The 20,774-nt window shown below is 40.5% G+C and overlaps 1 protein-coding gene across 2 annotated transcripts in view; it reads right to left on the bottom strand.

Annotated features, from left to right (window-relative positions):
• LOC115799516 (cadherin-12-like) overlaps window positions 1-20,774 on the bottom strand; it is a 104,473-nt gene that overhangs the window by 28,978 nt on the left and 54,721 nt on the right. For both annotated transcript variants that reach the window (XM_030756730.1, XM_030756731.1), the window contains 2 exons: window positions 20,144-20,311; window positions 17,459-17,646 (listed from right to left, as the gene is read on the bottom strand). In XM_030756730.1, coding sequence (XP_030612590.1) covers window positions 17,459-17,646; window positions 20,144-20,311 — 356 coding nt within the window. The remainder of the gene's footprint in view (window positions 1-17,458; window positions 17,647-20,143; window positions 20,312-20,774) is intronic.

The following is a 20,774-nucleotide window of genomic DNA, read 5'->3' as shown; positions in this document are numbered from 1 at the left end:
AGAGGCTGTGCAGTCATGATTTCACAGTGATAACAGATGCTTCTCAAGCCCTCTGTCTCTCCTCCGTCTCCACGGCTTCACAGTCTTGCAGTTACAGCAGGTGTCCGTAAAAAGAAAAAAAAAAGAGAGAGAGAGAGAGCGCTATGTGAAGGCAAGCCAATCTGAAAGCAATCATTGACCATCAACCACCATGATTGGTTTGATTACAGTGCACCAGATGCAACTGGCAAGGCACAGCTATAAGATTCTTTAACAGGAAATACACTCTGTCCCTTTCAATCACTCTCAAGAGGTGACAACACCGAGGGAAGACCGAGCTCCCTGAAGCAACAGTCTGGTGTAAAAACTGAATTAATTGCAGGTGTCAGTCAAATACTGATCGCCGCAATCAAATGAAAAGAGTTTCCCTGAAGTTACACTGACACCTGCAAAGTAGTTCTAAAATGTACAACAGTCAGTATTTACTGAGCTTCCTGCTGCGAATTCCTGGAAACCAGCATCAAAAGGAATTCACTCTGCTTTGTTTCTGAAAAAAGTAAGTTTCAGAGCCTAAAATAAGTGCATCAATAATATATTTAAAAAGCTCTCATTACCTGGATTTATTTGATTCAAACCCAGCATAAACAAAGCAAAAAGAATAACATACTAATAATAGGCCCTCCAGCATAGTACATCATATTGTGTCTGGACCAGCCATGCGCAGTTCAGCTGTAATATTTGCACAGGTGGAGGGGGAGGAGGGAAGGCGATGGTGGGGAGGTGGACAGCAGGAGGTGTACACCCGGCCTCATTAGCCAGAATCTCACTGGGGATACGGAGAAGCTCTCTCTCCATCTCAACATGCTGCATCACCACAATTAGGATACAGGCCCAAAATCTCACCCTTTATAACTGTCTAATTTTCATGTAATCCTCAGCTATCTGAGGACAGTCTTGTGGGATGCGATGGGGGAAAGGCTTCTTTCACACACCGACTTTGCCACAGTTTTGACACAAATCTCCTAGCAAGCACAGCTGGTGTCTTAGAGCTCCAGCTGACAAATGACTTTGCATAAATAAAGCCCGAAAACAGTTGAGCATGAGCAATGCTATTTAATTGCATGTGGATTGAGGAATTTTAAATGTGACTGTTTTAATAAGGCACTCTTAAGCTGCAGCAATACTCAAACTTGTGTTCAGCTTTGTTGGACTCGCTCTCAAAAAGTTACCTTGCTATAACTCAAAATTGCTGGCCGGCTTATTCATCATCACAAGCCAACACATCTGCATATTTTGTCAAATCTGAGTTATGATTCATACACTCTTGTTCCTTTTTTTTTTTTTTCCTCAACTTCTCTGCTTCTGAAGTTACTTTTACTCTGCATTTGTATATTTGCAAGTGTTACTATACTGTTTAACGTGTTACTATGAGGTGTTATCAGATCTGTGCAAATCAGAGACCTCATATTCACAACAGCTTTGTTTGTGACAATAATTCTTACTTATCCAGATGCCCCGGGTACTTTGCAGACAAATTGGCATGATGCATATCTTTGAAAGAGGGTTTGTTTTCTTAATTTGGAGACACTCACCTCTTTAGTTGATATAGCAAATATGGCAACTAGAGGGTGTGCTAAACGACATACAAAATATGCCTGCACTGAATCATTTTGTGGGACATTTATCACTTTCCTAACGTTTTGCTCATTATAAAACCTAATTTAGTTCTTCTGACATGTTTATTCAGTGTGTAATGATTTTTCAGAGTGGAGGACCAAAATAAAATACACAGGAGACGAGGAAAATAATCAAAAAAATCCAAATCTTTTAATACCTTCCTTATCATATTATTTTAAGCTTATCAAACACAGCCAATAATATTTGATCACACAAAGAGCCCTCCAGAATATTTTCTTTTACAGTATCAAAATAAAGAACAGAGCTTTCAAATTCTACACTAGCACTTGAAAGCAAAAACACAGATTGTCAGAATAGCTAAGACAAAAAAAAAAAAAAAAAACAATCAGCAAAAGCTAATTTAGCCAAACTCATACAGCGATCATACGCCAATACAAAGAACGAGCTGGCCCCAACAGAGCTGGATAAAACAGGAAATGACTTGAACAATAAACAGAACAAACACCATGGTGCAATTTAGCACACACCAGTGTTTTATTTCATCAGGATTGAAAGATTTTAATGGCGGGGCAAAGTGCAGTTCATTTCCTCAAGAAATAGAAGCAGGAGCTTAAACAATGAATGGACAGACCATCAAGCAAATTCCACAGATTGATTTACACATTCTGGTTTGAGTGCAAACAGTAATGCTCAGAGCTTCACGGCCTTTTGAATGTGTGTGAGACACATGATGGTCCAAGTATGTCTGGGATAGCTGTGGTTAAATTGGAATAAAATGGGACCAGGAGGGGGTAATGAGAAACTCTGAGTTAATGAGAAGACGTGCTAATGTGTCAACGCTTGACTTGGGGAGAATCAAATCAGATCTGCAGGCCATGGGGGAAATTTCCCAAGAAGGAAAAACGGCCATTCATTCCCTGCCTGTGTGTATCATTTTAGGTTCTTTTTTTTTTTTTTTCTCCTTCGAAGATGACCTACTTATGAAGCCAGCCCTGTATTACTAAGTATTACCCGTATCCACACATGCATATTGTCCAAAAAACAAGTTGCATACTGTTCAATTACATGTTTAAAGCCTCTCATTATTGGTTCAGTTGTTATGCACCTTTTTATGGGCGACTGCAGACACAACAAGGAAGTGTATCAACGGTGGAATTTGTAAGGAGGACAGACCAAGTTCCTCTCATGTCAGTGCTGCTGCTCTTCAACATCACAACAGAACACACTTGAAATTCTAGACATGGCGCAGTGCCCTTTGATATGTAAATGTGCACCTTCATTGCACTGGCAGTGATACTGAATGAAGGAACTTTTTTTTTCCGCCCCTTTCTTTCCAATTGAACCTGTTATGTTCCAAGGGAATTTGTTAATTCACAGCAGGGGACTAATCACAGCATCATAGTCTCACAGGTACAGTATTATCCTTCACATGCATTAAAAAGTCCTTACATCAACAGATTCCCCATGTGTGAATGCAGAACAATGGATGAGCTCACTGATGAGTTATACTGAGATATTATAAGGGCAAGTCCAAAAAAAAAAAAAAAAACAAAGTAATCTGCATCTCACTTGGCACTTATTTCTGCTTCTCATCCCTCCTTTGCAGATTTCTCTCTTAGCAGTGTGAAGTGTTAGTTGCAGCTATTTTTTTATTGGGGGGGGTTGTTTTTTTAGCATGGTGGTTATTTTGGGGATGTGAGAGGCAGGATGATATACATATTTAATAAGCTCACAGTTTGTTTGTGTGTTCAGTTCAGAGTTCAATACCCTTCTCCAGCTTCAGCTATGCTCACCCACTAACGGGGGTGGGGGTGTTGAATCTAGTCTTTCCAACTGAAGAATCATTATCACACTACGGCGAGCCATTAGCAGGCTGATTTCATTTGTTTGTGCTGAATGCCTGTATTACCTGAAGAGGGCTGAAGATTAAATAGGTGAAAAAAGTCAGCAGTGTTGGTTAATCTGTGATATGCAGAGTGGCTTTAAATCCGTTTAACCACAGTATTATATATTTACAATACCGCTTATGACTCACTAACCCCTCCAACCCCCACGAGAGCAAATTAAAGTTAAGCCAAACATGCCCAGAATATTACACATTTCTAATTCTAGCAGTTGTGTGAGCCAACATGTTTCTCTGAATAGCAACATCACGTGCTGTCTGGATGCTTATTTCTTATGAGATCAATACTTTCTCATCCTACATGACAGCCAGTCCAATAAGCTAAACACAGTATTTGCTGTATGCGTTGTCACTTCAGCTTCCACTGAGATTCTGGTATAAGCAGTTGTGAGTCATGGTTTGATGCTGGTTTGGTGTGGCTGTCTAGAATGAATGACACCTTCATAAAGTCACTGCAGTCAGTGACTGACAGTTCAGCGAAATTCGGCCATGCAGAAGAATACTTAAGCCCTCAAGCCACAAATGTGCTATCAGCAGTCAACTGACCACAGAGCACAAAAGAGCTTATCATCAGTGGAGAAAAGCTTACATGCCCCAGAGAGCCATTTCATGTCCCCGTGAATACCAGGGGGTCCTAACACTGCGGAGAGGAGATGCTCACTTTATTGTGCTGCCATCAGTCACATCGGTTTGTGTCCTTGGCTGCCTCAAAGTATCTCCATCCCCCCAGTGCTCACAACAGTGGAGTGCCATGTGAGAGCCTTGCCAGCAGCACTGTCCACACTGCAGTTGAGTAGAGTGACTGTGAAAGACTAGCGCTGCCACTCTTAATAGGACAGGGTTAGCCATGAGATGAGCCCCGAGACACTAGTTTAATCTATAACACCCACGCCTCCCCAGGCCACCGGAGAGAGAAGGCACTTCATCGACTTCTAGCACCACCTCAGCCACCTCTTTGTCACTCTCTCTCCTCTTTTTCCTCTTGTCGTACTCGCTCACTCACACACGGCACATGCAAACACAGGCATGCACACACATTGCTCCCTGCTTGGTGTCTCAGTAAGGTGTTATTCATGTCTTGGACACCTGAATCTCACGCTGTTCTGACATATTGTTTCCTGCTTCCCTCCATCTCCAGACTCCTTTCACACCAGGCCTAAAATAACTCATTTCACCACCCACTGGAACATTCGGCACTTTAATCAATAGATTAGTTTCAACTCCTGTCTTTGAGCAGGACTCTGTAGTATCGTGCCACTCTATGGTCTCTTGGAGACAACTATTTTTTTAGTTTTAAACAGTCAGATGCTGTGATTACCCCATGCAAATATAGAGATTATACACATTGTATTTTTCAAACTGTTTTACAGCATGAGAACATGCCATTTCAAGATCTATGAATGTGCCCTTGTGTAAGCAGTAAATTACCTTACAGAGACTGCTTTGTTCTTTAGCATTCAGCTAATATACTTCACCATTTCCAGTCCTTCAAGCTAGCAGTTTTTTTCATTGCATTTGTCATTTGACCTTTTTTTAAACTAGTATCTCAGCAAGATTGAAAGTCGCTAACAGCATTCATCCCCTGAAATGATTACTGTTCAAACACCACAGTAATGACATGTCTGATAGAGAAATTAGACTGCAGTCACTTTATGGCTTTAGTAAAATTAAGTCCTTAATTGATGGCAGGAAGGCTGGAAAAAAAGCTCCTTGGGAAGTCTAAATATGGACATTTTGAGCTAAGGCAGTCCAGGCAATCAGATGAATTTGTTTTTCTCACTATTGGTGGCAAACTCTTTTCTTAAATGCCATGCAACACTATAACATTAATCACTTGAACATGCTGTTCTTTGGGAGTAGAAAAAAAAAAGTCACTTTATGCAAGCTAGATGACTCATTTGCTCACTTTGAGTGCTGCTTTAATAGTACAAAATCTTGCAAGAAATTTTTTGCATTTACCTTTAAATACATTAAATCATCAAGCTTGCCTTGTGTGTTAAGCATAGAGTTTATACACAAGAGTGACATAGCCTTGGGTCTGAAATGTGAAGCCAATGTGCACAAGCGCTTTAAATCTGGACAGCAGGGGGCAACAATTCTGGAAGTCTATGTGAAAATGGTCCTTCTGCTAGCTTGAAGCATTATCTCAGTGATAACTCAGGTCAGGTTTTTTTTTTAACATGATGCTTGCTTTATAAATGATGTTTCTATATAGTGTCTATGTAGTACTTAAGATTATGGTTATTTTTCTGCTGCATGCAATGTACCAGGTCACAAAACCTACAAAACCAAGCACCAGTAGGCGAACATTTTTTATGTACGCCGCTTACACTCACCAGACAATTATTAGTCCCAGATTTAACCCATTTTTGCCTTTAATTCTTAATTCTTTGTGGCATAAATTTAACAAGGTGTTGGAAATATTCGTCAGAGATTTTACTCTTTATTGACATGAAAGGATCATGCAGCTGCGGCTGCACATTTGTCAGTTCCACAAAGGTGCTCTGAGATCTGGTGAGTGTGAAGGCCAGTGAATTTACTGTCATGTTCAAGAAACCAGTCTGAGAGGATTTGAGCTTAGTAACATCCTGCTGGAAGCACCTATCAGAAGATGTAGACTGCAGTCATAAAGGGATGAACGTAGTCAGTAACAATATTCAGGTAGGCTGTGGTGTTTAAAGGATGCTGAATTGATACTAAGGGGTCTAAAGTGTGCAAAAAAAAAATTCTACCTACAACATTATATGCACACACACATCCACACACTCATATATACCAGCCTGAATGACTGATACAAGGCAATTTTCAATCTCCATGTTGTTTACGCCAAATTCTGACCCTTCCATCAGAATGACTCTGCAACATTTTTCTAGTCTTCTGTATTGTCCAATTTTGGTGAGTCATGACAATTGTAGCCTCAGTTTCCTGTTCTTAATTGATTGGAGTCGCACCTGGTGTGGTCTTCTGCTGCTGCAATGCATCTCTTTCACAGTTCAGAGATGCTCTTCTGAATACTTTGGTTAGAACAAGGCATTTTTACCTAGAAAACTATTTTCTCTCTTTCAGACCCGTCTCTGTAAATCCTGGAGATGGTCTGTGGGAAAATCTCAGTTGATCATCAGTTTCTGAAATACTCAAATCACCCTGTCTGATACCATACCACAGTCAACATCATTTAAATCCCCTTTCTGCCTCATTCCGATGCTCAGCTTGAACTTCAGCAGGTCATCTTGACCATGTCAACACGCCTAAATGCACTGAATTGCGGCCACCTAATTGTCTGATTAAATATTTGCATTAACAGTCAGTTGAATACATGCAACTGCTAGGTTTTAAGGCATTTTTCTGTCTCTGTCCTTGGTCCTGAAATACTCAGTATCAGTGAACAAATGTGTCATTGCTCACTGTGCCAGAAATGAGACCTTATAACCATGTCATCTCTTTTATATAAAGCACTAAACTGACATTACTGACAAGTGTACTACTGTTATTTCTGCATCCATATATCTGACACAGTGGATCATAGGATTGTAGAATATGCCAAGGTGCCATGGATGCTATACTTTCTTTTTTTTTTATTTGAAAATTGGCATTCTTAAGTTGAAAACTTACAAATAGCAGGCAGGATAAAATTATCTGGGAGCAGGTTAGACATAGCTTACTTTCTCTGTATTTACTAGACAACAGCTCTAATAACACTGGTCAACAACAAATTTGTTGTCTGCGTTTTTTCAGCTGATTTAGGACAAATCTGATGCGCTGAATCCAAAAATCACATTGGTTTTGCTCAATCAGGTCAAGTTTTTGAGCTATGGCCACATGTCGTTTTTTACGTTTTTGTTCACATGTACGCATGTGTGGAGCATTTTAGAAGAAGTTGGTGGGGTAAAATGCGATGTCGAATAATTGTTTTGATTGGAAATGATTATTTTAATGACAAGAAGTATTCAGGTCCGATAGTTCTGGGTGATTATGTCGAAAAGGGATCAGTTTGAAGTCATAAAACCTTGAAGTCTTCCAAAAATTGGTGCGGCAAAGCATAAAGTTGGTGGATCAAAACTAAAGTTAATGGGGCAGCTGCCCCACGAAGTGTATAGGAAAGTTTGCCTCTGTACCCATCGCTCACTCGACTACACTGAAGGAGAAGTTTGAAGCGGTGAAGTATGTGCTGGAGAAAATTGGTTATGATCAGCATAAGTGGTTTATTTGTGTTGACCTGAAGATGGTGAACTTTTTGTTGGGACAACAGTCTGGCTTCACCAAGTACCCATGTTTTCTGTGCATGTGGGATAGTAGGGACCGTGCTCAGCATTACACAAAGAAGGACTGGCCTGTGCGGGAGGAATTGGTGCCTTGCAAAGAAAGGAACGTCATCAACGACCCTCTGGTGGACAGAGACAGAATACTCTTCCCACCGCTGCACATCAAGCTCGTCTTAATGAAGAAGTTCACCAAGGCTCTGGACAAGGATGGTGACTGTTTCACTTACTTGTGCCAGGCTTTTCCAGGATTGACCATGGAGAAGTTGAAAGCTGGCATCTTTGATGGTCCTCAGATCCGTGAGCTCATCAGAGATCCAGAGTTCGAAAACTCAATGAACGAAGTGGAACTGGAAGCGTGGAAGGCATTTGTTCTGGTAGTGAAGAACTTTCTTGGCAACAATAACTATGCCAGAAACTATGCAGAACTTGTCAACAACATGCTGACTGCTTTCAGAAACCTAGACTGCAACATGAGCGTCAAGATGCACTACCTATTTTCACATATGGACCGGTTTCCTGAGAACCTGGGTTCAATGAGTGACGAGCAGGGAAAGAGATTCCATCAGGACATGAAAGAGATGGAGACCAGGTATCAGGGTCACTGGGACGCAGTCATGATGGCTGACTACTGTTGGACTCTGAAGAGAGACCTCCCTGCCGCTGGGCATTCCAGGAGTTTGAAGAAACGGAGGTTCAAGCCCTGAAGTTTGAACAATGGTGGAGCAACATGCAATTTACGTGTACTTACCTTTATCATTGCCCACCATTCAGTTTACAGTAATCGATGTTTCTATCAGGTAATCAATATATGTTGTTTTATCTTAAAAACATATTTAGGATGATATGTGTTGACAAAAATCAGCTGATAATGCCACAAAAATGTAATCGATTTTGTCACAAGATCTGATTTTTTTTCAAATCAACTTAGCACAAAAACCTAACCCGATGGAGAAAAACAGATGCCATTTCCTAATTCAGCAGTGTGAAAATACACTAAATCAGTTGTAGAAATCTAGACAACATTCAAAAAGTAAAAAAATTGTTGCCCAGTGTAATCTACCAACACTGCATACTAACAACATACTAACAATAATCTAACAATCCCAACTAACCATTCTGAAATACATGGCAACCAATTTTAAAAAGACAACATGATTAAAGTTTGGTAGGACAAATCTTTATGCAATATACCTTTCATTGATCCATCCACAACCACATGCTGGGAGAGATTCAGTGCAAAGGTTTTGGCCTTGCCACTGAAGGTAATTGAGGTTCAGCATCTTGTATCCCATTATTACCAGACCTGCTCCACTTTCTGAATAATGGCCATACCATGAACATATGGAAAAGCATAGCAACCATGCCAATCAAAAAAGCTACCAGCCATGGCACCCCAGTAACAAAATATCATCACCTCAGGAATCCTGTAACACCTTAGCCATATACCAAGGAACCAACCAGAACTGATTTAGTCCAAAGATTTCCATCTAAAGTAATTAATATTTGTTGGTATGGCTCTGTTTTTGGACTTCATTGCCCTCTAATGCATATTCATTGCAAATAGAGAGCAGCAGCAAGACCAAAACAAAAACACAGCAGTTGCAGCATTATTTATTAAAACGCGTAAAAGGAGAAGGTAGGGTACAGGTGGGTTGCAAATTGGCTTGGAGGCCGAATAGCAAATGGAGGCAGCATAAAGTAACATGTAACAGAAATGCTGGCTGAGCTTGACTGCAAACTTTTCTTTATATATTCTATAAATATGTTCTTTTATCACCTCAAATGTCTCTATAAATACTGGCAGTTAAGCTATATATACAGCAGTTTGCAGGTGAAGTCGCCTGTACTTCTCTAACAATGGCTTTTGGACCCCTGTCACTCTCTATGGTAATGGATTTGGAAGTGGTGCCAGAGGTGTGCAGCAAATGCTCTTTATTCAATGCACTGTGGCCGCTGGGGGCATTCAGTTTTTACAGTGAAGAGATAGCCCTGCGTTAAAATAGATTCCCTGAATGTGAGCCAGCAAATATTATGCCACACAAGCTGTCATTAAACAATCCTGTTCCTTCAGGGCTAGCACATTTCAATTACACATATCTGCCATCTTTTCTTCTCCCAAGAGATGGCAAATAAACAGGCACATGGACAAACAGCATTTAATCTGACTGAAAACTATATTAGCACCATAACCCAAGGTTATCATGCCACATCTCTCAATATGTGGGAGTGCTTTTTTTCTCCATATGTATAGCCCTATTGGAACACTCTGCATGTTTTTCCATGTACAGTATGTCCCTCTGTATGCACACGTTTGTCTGCATGTCTCCCTGGGAATTCATTGGTGGCTTTACCTATTGTCTCCCATAATCTTATGTTTTGCAGATGGGATGTACAAACTCCCACTACGCCTCTGTGCCTCTTTTCACCTCTCCCCCTGTATTGGTAGACTGGGAAACAGATGATCATCCTTTGAACTCAGCACTCAGCCTGATCCTCTTATCATAACCAACCTTCCTGAGTCTTTAATTTGGGGTCTGCCAAACTCTGCTCTGTGCACAATGTGGCTCTCGTCTCTACCCCACTGTGTTTTTTTTGTTTGTTTGTTTGTTTTGTTTTTTTGCATGTGTGTGTGTGTGTGTGTGTGTGTGGGGGGGGGGGGGGGGGGGGGGGGGTATGAGAGGGAGGGAAGTCCAAAAAGATAGAAAGTGACAGAGAGGGGGTGAGAGGGATAGAATGAGGGGTGATGTGTGCACATTTGCACACCTGTCTCCGGGGATAGACTTCCAACCTGAAATAAGACAAGTCTGTAGGTGGGTCAGTATTCTGGGAACACAGTGAACAACTCATAAAGGCTTCATCTCTGACTACCTACTCCCCACACCTTTCCGAGGCTATGCTCATTCTTTCTCTTCTCTCTTTCTCACTCCTGCTAATATCATAATCCCACATGGGAAGGAGCATGTGTTGTTTGACAAATTACACTGTGGGGGGCCTGGTCAGTTAGAGGGGCTCAGAATGTCTCCCTTCAATGTTGGCTTTGTGCAGAAGCCTGCTACTGTAGGGGATACACCACAATGCTGCATTGTTGTTATGGCAGCATATCAAACACGGGAAGTAAAACAATAGCAGGAAAGATGCATCCCGGCCATCCATCGAGGATATACCTGACGTAAACAAATAACTGTCTTCATTTACATTATAATTCCTTCCTATCTCATTCTGTTTTTCCATTACTGTCAATGAGAAGGTCACAATACAATGATCTACAGCTATGACTATATCCACTATTCACTTTCAGTGTGCAGACGTGCACGTGTGATCTACACACACACTGGTTTGCACATGTTCATGCACACATGTGCAGAGCATACTGAGGGAGATCTTACACTAAGCAGTGAATCAATTACTCACTCAGCTGCATATTTTAGGAGGATCAAAGGATCACACACCTTTGTGTAGTTGTGTGCTGGGGCATGTACTAAAAATGTACCAGTTAACGAATACCTTAGTCTGATAGATCAGAAAAACAAATGCAGCTTTGCATTCCCCCAAAGAAAATTTTAGACACTTACATCAGAAATACCCTGAAAGGCACAAAATACAGAGAATTGGCTGCACTTTTTTTTTTCCTGTTACTTCTGCAATCAGATGAAATGTATACTCAAATGAGACGAGAGACAAAAACAGATTTGCCGTAACTTCTTAATGTTGCTTTGTTAGCAAAGGAAGCGAGTTTTAATGTGAAACCCACCTTTTGAACTTCTAGAAGTGAATTTGCCCTGAAGGAAGGCTGTTTTTTGCTCATGATAACAGAGACAACCAACAATCTAGTCACCAAGTGATTCAAAAAATTTAATAAAATTATATATCTTCTACTGGCAAATAATTAGGGATACTATGGAAAACATTATAACTTATCTGTTGCATCAGTTTCAAAATATTTGAATGTATGTTTTCAATAAAAATATGTTAAGCATACATCTGAACATTTCTTACACAACACATTTGCTGCCATTTATATTGTCTTCTTTTCCACAATGCTGACATTTAGTGCCTTTTCCACAAGCTTGCCTTTACAGTTTTTTTTTTTTCTTGCTTTCTCTGGAATCTCAGTACCACTGACAACAAATGCCATTTAAAGTCACCACAGGGGTCTGCTGCATCCTGCTAAAGTGAAATGCACATCAGAATATGGAAGTATCAGTGTAGCAATAGGCTTGTGTGAGCAAGTAAGCCTGTGAGTGCAACACAACAGCAGCTTGAAAGCTGATATTTGTGCATGTTTCCTCGTGTGTGATAAAAAGAGAGAGGGGGAGAAACTTTTTATGAGTACATCTGTGTAGTTTATAGTGTGGGTAATGTTAACTTTAACACCTTCCTATTATTTGCTTCTTTACTGTTACATGGCACTTTCAGAGACAGTGAGCCAAACATTTGCCAGCTGTTCCAGCGATACTGGCATGATGGCAGAATTATGGAAGAGCGAGCATTTCTGCTATTCGGTTATGGCTCCAAATGGCAATAAAAGGTAAGCTTGTGAACTACTGAAAACAACATATTGCACAGTATTAGTTGGGCCTGTAAGGTCTGATGCTTTCACAAAACAAACAGATTGGGGAGACAAACAGATCAGTGTCAGGAGGCCCACATTCTTCTGTACACAGCGTTTTGACTCTGGCCAAATGCAGGCAAGGAATCAGTCCAATGGTAATTATATTCATACAAAATTCTATTAATGTACTTTTTGTTGATGCATGTCATCACTGTGAAAGAAGGTGTACTTTTTGTGAGTTGGCCTCTGAAACCTTAATGAGACTACAGTGAGACTCTTTTATTCTCTGCCCATGCAGCACTCAGAAATGTACACCCACTGCAATTGACTTGAATAGAAATAATATAATCCTTTTGCTTTCTACAGTTGGACCTGTGGGTGGAAGAGTGATATTATTTCTATTTAGTGCCTTTAAACATGAAAAGTCTTCAAGTCTTTAACTACATATAACCCAAAGAAAGGGTCATGACAGAGCAGAGCACATACACAAATGAGGAAATACTTTAAATGCGGACATTTTGACTTGATAAACCAGAGCGATATTGCTACTTTATCAAAGATGAAATCGAGACTAGTGAAGAAGTTTATGGAGAATCTATCTATCTGGAGGAGATTCCAGGAGACAGGAAGTTACTCTAGGAGAGCTGGACAGAGCTGTGAAAGGTTCTAAACCCATCATCAGGATCAGTATCTGGTCCTCTGTGCGAGGAGGAGCAGGATGAGCACTGCCAGAGCTCCAAAATGACCTCCAGCGGCCACTGGTGTGAATGTCTCTGACGAAACAATCAGAAACAGACTTCATGAGGGTGGCCTGAGGGCCCAATATCCTCAATATCCATGGAGCCCCATTGGCATGTTGCCATAAAATACCAGAGTTGGCAGGTCCACCAGGACCCACTCTCAGACCCTACACTGGTGCAGTGGGTCCTGGGTTCCTCCTGGTGCGTGACAATGCCTGGCCTCATGTGGCGAGTATGCTGGCAGTTCCTGTAGGACTGATACCACTGACTGGGCCCCACGCTCACCTGACCTAAATCCAATAGAATACCTCCGGGACATTATGTTTCAGTCCATCCAATGCTGCTATGTTGCATCTCAGACTTTCCAGGAGCTCAGTGATGCCCTGGTCCATATCTGGGAGGAGATCGCCCAGGACACCATCCACCGTGTCATTAGGAGCATGCCCCGACATTGTCAAGTATGCATATAAGCTCATGGGGGCCATACAAACTACTGAGAACCACTTTGAGTTGCTGCAGTGAAATTTCAGCAAAATTACCTGTTGCATCATTTTTTTTTCACTGTTATTTTAAAAGTGTCTTTATATTGAGCTCTTTGTAGGTTGATAAATGTAATTTCCATGAAATGCTAGCATCCTTTGATTCCAAACACATTAACCAGACTATATCAGTATAGATATACAGCAGGATTTTTTTTTCACATTGAGATCTTATGTGTTTTCAAAGTGTTCCTTTAAGATAGATATATAGATAGATAGATCAAAATGCACTAAAAAAGTGTTTCAATGGCCCAGTCAAACTCTAGACCTGAACCTGATTGAATTGTTGCCGTGGGACCTGAAGAGAGCTGTGCATAAATGAATGCCCACAAATCTCAATGAACTGTAGCAACATTGTACAGAAGAGTGGTCCAAAATTCCTCCACAATGTTGTGAGAGTCTGATAAAGTCATACAGAAAATGATTACTTCAAGTTATTGCTGCTAAAAGTGGTTCTACAATCTACTGAATCACGAAGTGCACTCAGGCATTAAAGTAGGCCAGAATGATCCTGAACAGCATCCCGGCATCTTGACTTAATGAAGATTTAAATCTGATAGGTAGGTTAATGCACATATTGAATGAGTTCATTTTTCGTGTCCTGCAGCCTGACGTTGCGTCCAGTGATGGCGTAGAGATACTTGCTCACTAACAGGAAAATAACGGCCCGCTCACGCCCCTTTTTTCTTCTCATCCCGGTAATGTGTTCATGGTGCAGATGTAAATACAGTTGGTCATGCTACTTCAGCATCTAGCTGATGCCACAGAAGAGGAGTGAGCATAAAATGGGTAAAGCTTTTTGAAGTGCCAGGTAACTTCAAATGCAACTTTTTAAGCAGCTCAAAATATCATCAAACACAAACTGTTTCTGTGCAGTTTGTCACAAAATGTCTATGCAAGCTAAAGGCACAGGTGCTGTATTTCCCAAGAAAAAAAACCACACATTATATGTGACACTATCTGAGATGGAGGAAGATGTAAGAAAGACAAGACTGGAGAGGAATATGAGAGATTATCTTCAAAGGTAAGGCCAGCTCAGCATCAGAAATCTGATAAACTTAAAATTTAAGGCTTAGATGATTCGTTTGAGTTTTTCAATCACACATTGGATCTATTCATCATGTGTTGCTGAATTATGTGTTGCAAAACAGTGAAGTATACAAACTTTGTGTTATTCAGAGGTTGCATGAAAATACTTAATACCAAAACCCACTTTAACCTCTGGGTGTACAGTTTTTCACATACTGTTTATTCATTTTGGCTTAGTTTGTGATATAAAGAATGACACAGTAGCTCATGTCATGTCATGTTATTTGTATGAGGATCTGTTTAAATAATTTCAGAACCTGTTAAGGACCTGGCGTTTTATATACATGGTAGCGGGCAAAAGTCTTGAGTCACCCCTTATTTCTTCCTGCAATTTTTTTTTAAGTGGTCTTGAGGAATAGTTCTCCATGCTTTCTGAAGGGCTTTCAAAGTGTTTTCTTTGGACATCGGCTGCTTTTTCACTCAGTTTCAGTCCAGTTCTTGTACCTGACCATTTTCAGTGGAATTACTTAAGCAACTTAAATCTGGCCTATAAACCGTTCACATAAAAAAAAAAAAAAAACACTTACTGTGACTCAAGCGATGAACCAGTGTTGTATCTACACATACAAACAACTTAAAAAAATAACCTATTTTATAAATTGCATCTTCAGGAACTTTGTTACTAGCAGCCTGTCAGAAAAACATATTTGTTCCCATTCGCTTAGTTGAATCTACAAAAAATGTCACAGACAACACAGTTTGACAGGCATAAAATAGTATTTTTGCACCAACAAGCTGATTCCCAAAGAGCAGTGTGTCCTTAAAAAATGAGGAAACTGGAAGGAAGAGAACAAAAAAAGAAGTGGCAAACATACAAAAACTATCTACAGCAGACAACGTCTGAAAGTCATGTCCTTAAGAAATAGGAAAAAAACACAGCAAAGACTTGCAACATGACCTGGGAGATGCATCTGACTTTTCAGTTGATCTATCTACTGTTCACTGAAGCCTCATCAGAGATGGTCTCAGTGGAAGGATGGCTGTCAAGAAGTCATTCTTAAGGAAGGGAAACAGGGAGAAAAGTCTGAGGTATGTCAGATTACACAAAAACAGGACTGAAAATCTGCTGTAACAGGTCTTACAGAGTCAAGAATACACATTCGAAATTTTTGGTTCAAATCACTGTACAGAGGGCATCAGGAGACACCTACGATAGTGTCCACAGCCATCTGTAAACCATGGCAAAGGCTCTGTGATGGTTTGGGGCTGCAAATCAGCCAGTAGTGTTGGGGATCCTGTCAAAAGTGGTGGAATTATGAACATAGAAAAGTACCATCAGATTTTGATCCGCCATGGAATACAATCTGGAAAGCATCTGATTGGCAACAGATTCTTTTTTTTTTTTTTTTTTTTTTAGCATGGCAATGCTCCCAAACACACAGTCAGTGCAGTTAAAGCATGCCTGGATAGAAAAACACACAGTGGAGCACTATCAGTGATGGATTGGCCTCCACAGAACCTCAACATTATTGAAGCAGTTGTTGCCAAAGAATGGAACAAGAGGCAGCCAACATCCAAAGAAGAGCTTTGAATGTCTACTTCTTAAAGAAATTGCAAGAAAGGTTGCCTAAGGCCATTCAGGCTGTGTTGGAGAATAATACCTAATATTGATTTTCAAGCACATTAGAATTGCACAAACTCAGTTTTTTTCCCTTATATCCTGTATTTCCATATATGTATGCACATTTCAATGAATCACTGCATCGATTCCCCTTTGTCCTAGCAAACTATACAGAAATGAGGACTGGCTGAAGACTTTTGCACAGCACTCTATATACATATTAAAATTTAATAATGGATTGCATCATCAGTCTTAATATAGTTTAGCTTTTAGCAGATTAGAAGCGATTGCACTGGATGGACCATTCTTTTCTCTCTCTCTCTCTAATTTCAGTAGCTGTAATGGCCTTTTTTTCACCTCTTGCAGTTAAATGCCCCCCACAAAAAAATGTGATGACAGATCTCAGTGGGTTTATCCTAGGAGTAATACATTTCACTAATATCACTATGTGCCACTTACCATTTTGTGAAGTGTTATCATGGCCACTTTAATGCTCTGTGCAGTGAAAGAAGTTGGTATTAAATGAGATACTTTTGCTCTGTGGTTCAAAACAGCCAGCAACCAAGACCTCTTGCTGCGGGTCACCATGCACTCGATGTATTAATCCATTTAGCAAAAAGAACATATGGCATACTCAATGAGCCCTGACGAGCTGACTGAATGCTTTATATAGCACAGGCGCTCAGAGAGAGTTATGCCATGTCTCTGAGCCGCGCTTTAAGGCGTGGACAGCAAGGGCTCAAACAGAGAGCAGCATCTCACAGCTGAGAGATCACAGGTGCAGCCCTTGCATCTGCCTGGTTTCCTGCCAGGACAGCATTATGCAGCATAACACAAAGAGGGACTACCTGCACACTAAGCAACACTTATTTTAATATTGCTGCTATAGCTTAAAAAATAGTACAAAAGAAACTTTTAGCAGAGTCAAAAATCACACTCACACCAAAGATAACATTTTAAAATAATGCGTGATGACAGGAAGTAAAGATGCTCAAATACTGCAAATAGTTCACCCACAGAGAGTGATCCAATTATTGCAAAATGTTTCCCTCCCCTTCCTTTTCCTGTCACATGTGATTGCTTCTGGAATCCTGATTGATACTCAGCTGCAATGTAACTCGACAGAGCATACCCATGTTAATGCCAACAAAAGCAAAATAGTTGACCATTATTTGAAAAATTTCAAAAGACCTACCTTTCTGAGAATGATGATCCCCTCTTGGTTGTGTTCATTGGTTGCGATATCAAACATGGCACCTCCATCACCTGGCACAATGGTGTAGTCTACTTCTGCATTTTTTCCAATGTCCATGTCATGGGCTTTGATTCTTCCTACAGGAGACCCCACTGCAGATGATTCAGGAACTCTTAGGTGAAAGAAACCTGCCAAAAAAATGTAAAAAAATCAGGCAGGTCTCAGGCTCATTTCTTATCATCGCTTGTTATCAGATGGAAATGCAGAGCTCCTTACATCCTCTGTCCTTTAAGTATTCTCTCCCCCACCCAAGGATGTCTTATCCACCCACAGGCAAAGCAGCTGATAGTCTCTGTGTCTGAAGTCAGGCCTGCAGCTATAGGCATGATATTATTCAATTTTGATGTGTTTGGACATCAAGGGTGCTCAGCTCCTTGAAATTGGTTGGCTCAACCTGTAAGACCAACAGACACAAGAGTCCAGGGGCTTTGATACTACCACTGGCAGAAATCTCTGCCGAGGATTTGGGAAGAAATCTATAAGCAAACAAACAGCAGGTTGATTGATTATCACTTACACCAGGTGGTGGATAAAAATGAATCTTGTTTTTTTTTTTTTTCTAAATTTCCCTACACTGTCTGAGAAGGCTATCAGTTTGAACTATCAGTTTCTGCTGCTGCCAGAGAAATGAAAACTTTACTGTTGCATTACAAATCTAGTGCCTACACTTAGTGACTTCAAGGATGCGGTGTGGGCGATTCAGTAGCACACTGAAAGTGTACTTGGAATGTCTAAGGGTAATTACACCGCCGACTCTGTCCTTGCAATCTATATAAGTTTAAGAAATGTCAGAATCATGCAATGTTAGAAGGCAGCACAATATTATTCATGATGGCTGCATTAGGGGAACACGGCAAGTGCTCCTAATCACAGTACAGCCGCCAAACCTGACCACCGCACCGGCTTCACTGCTCTGCCATTTTAATAAGCAAATTCCAAACATACTGAATCAATTCATTTTGAAAACCAGCCAAGACCAGTTCAAGAAATTTGTATTTACTTGGCCTTTATTTGACAAATAAAATCTAGCTTGAGCTTGAGCATTAGAGAGGATCGATAAAGAGGATAAAATGTGCAGGACAGGAATGTGTAATTGTGCTTCTGAGGATGGTGGATTTCAACTTTGTTGCTCAAAAATAAATATGCCGAACCAAAAACCATAATGCTCGTCTTTGCTCAAAGTATTTCATTTTTTTTCCCTCTTTTCTTATTAAAATCTTTAAAAATCAGTACAATACCTGAGACTGTGCAAGACCACAAGAAACTAGTAGTGTATATCTTAGGACTTATTTGTTATCCCTCAATTTTTACTATGGATCATAGCTTTTTCCTGCATGTTGAGCCAAGGATTGAGAGAGGAAAGCTGTGGCCTCTGTGTGAATCTGGGTGCTACTGTATGATTAAATATAATCAATAAATAATCAAATACTCTCAAGAACACGCGTTCATTTCAAAGTCCTTTTAGGTTCGTGTCCTTTCAAGGATAGAACAGGAACTTTTTGTTAACTCCAGCCTGAAAAAATGAGTTTTGAGTCATTAGAAGCTAACAAACAGCTGTTACACGGCACTGTCAGTGGGTTAACAAGCTTCTAGGATTTAATTCAGCTAAGCCAGATGCAGGTACCATACATTGCTATTAGAAGTGGCATCTGTTGGCTTTCCATCACAGAGGTTTAGAGGATTGACAGTTCCCAAACACATAATCTATAATAACAAGCAAGGAAAAGACAGATGTGTGGCGGATTCATACAGCAATATATTATTGAATCATCTAAAGAGTGCTTTCACACATGACCACCGCACATTATTCAAACCTGCAAGCTCTGTATGAATGGAAAAGAGAGGAAGACAAAGGCAGGATTTGGGACAGGGCAGACGAGCCACCATACTTGGCCCAAACCTCTGTGCTGTGACAGCATTATGGAAATATCATCTTTTTCTCGCTGCCAAAGGAGCTTGACCGCCTGACTGCATCTATTTACATTCAAAGAAGGCCATTCGGTGTCACCTCAAAATGCCCAAAGAGTCTGCATCAATACAGAGCAGTATTTGTGCTTTCCTGTCATACACTTGCTTGCTTGGAATAGAAAACATTGTGCAGAGTTTAATACTTATGCTTAGAATATGTAGAGAAGCTTTCACAGATCAATGATTTTTTACAGCAATGTGTTTTTTTTTTTTTTTCCCCTGCTTGGCTTCCTACATGACCTGGTGAACGGTACAATCGAATTAATCTGGTTTAGCAGCTTATATAAAATACTGAGAAAAATACCGAGTTTAAATACACTGACTCAATCCCTGATGCAGCGCCGACATGCTCAAATCTGATCCAAATATAGAAGGATGCCCCATGAGCGAAATAAAACCAACCCCGGTTTATTTGCCAGGAGTAGTAGCTGTAGATGTAATCATGCAAAATAAACAGGCCATTGCTTATGACAGTGCATAATGACAAATAATGAAAAGCAATTACAAAGAGTAGATATGATGAAAACCCCCTGCCCCGCTGTAATTGCACAGTGTTTATTTCATTATCAAAAAAATGTGTGAACCTGCATAAGGTCATCTCCATCATTATTGCGCTACACAGAAGCCAAGACATTATTTTCTGCAAAGTGCACTCACTTTTCGAGAACCTGGGTGGGTTGTCGTTGACATCACTGAGGGTGATGTTGATGGTGGTGGTCCCAGCCAGCCCCCCAAGCTGGCCCCCCATGTCCTTGGCCTGGATTAATACCTGGTACTGTTCCTTCACCTCTCTGTCCATATTGGGCAAGGCTGTCTTTATAACCCCTGGTGTAAGGCAAGATCGATGAGAAATACAGATAATAAAGAAGATATATTGCGGAGGAGGAAGAAGAGACAGTGAGAGACAGAGACAGTGAGATAGAGAGACAAAGGTAAAAAGAGTGGTAAACATAAAATCTCAGAAATACGTTTGATGCCAGATGCACAATTTACTTCAAAAAGCACAATATATATTTCCACCTAAGCAGCTGACTCCTCAGTAAGAAGCTGCACATGAGCTCTGACCAAGGCTGAAATAGAGGTCATCTCGCAAACTGAAAACACTTGACATTCAATAGGGAGCTCTGGTGAAGCCATATAATGATTCACTTGAGGATCAGAGACCCTGAGATCAGAGAGCGTTTGTACTGCAGATTAATAGCTAGGTCAGAGGGAGGTTGGCAGGCTAAAAAAGAGGCAAGCAGCATAGGTGGGTCCACACTTTCCCCTTTTCTCGTTCTCTTCAATA

This window comes from Archocentrus centrarchus, chromosome 20 (assembly GCF_007364275.1).
Source record: "Archocentrus centrarchus isolate MPI-CPG fArcCen1 chromosome 20, fArcCen1, whole genome shotgun sequence".
NCBI classification, from domain to species: Eukaryota; Metazoa; Chordata; class Actinopteri; order Cichliformes; family Cichlidae; genus Archocentrus; species Archocentrus centrarchus.
The sequence above is the reverse complement of the archived record's forward strand: the minus strand, read 5'-3'. Positions and strand labels throughout refer to the sequence as shown.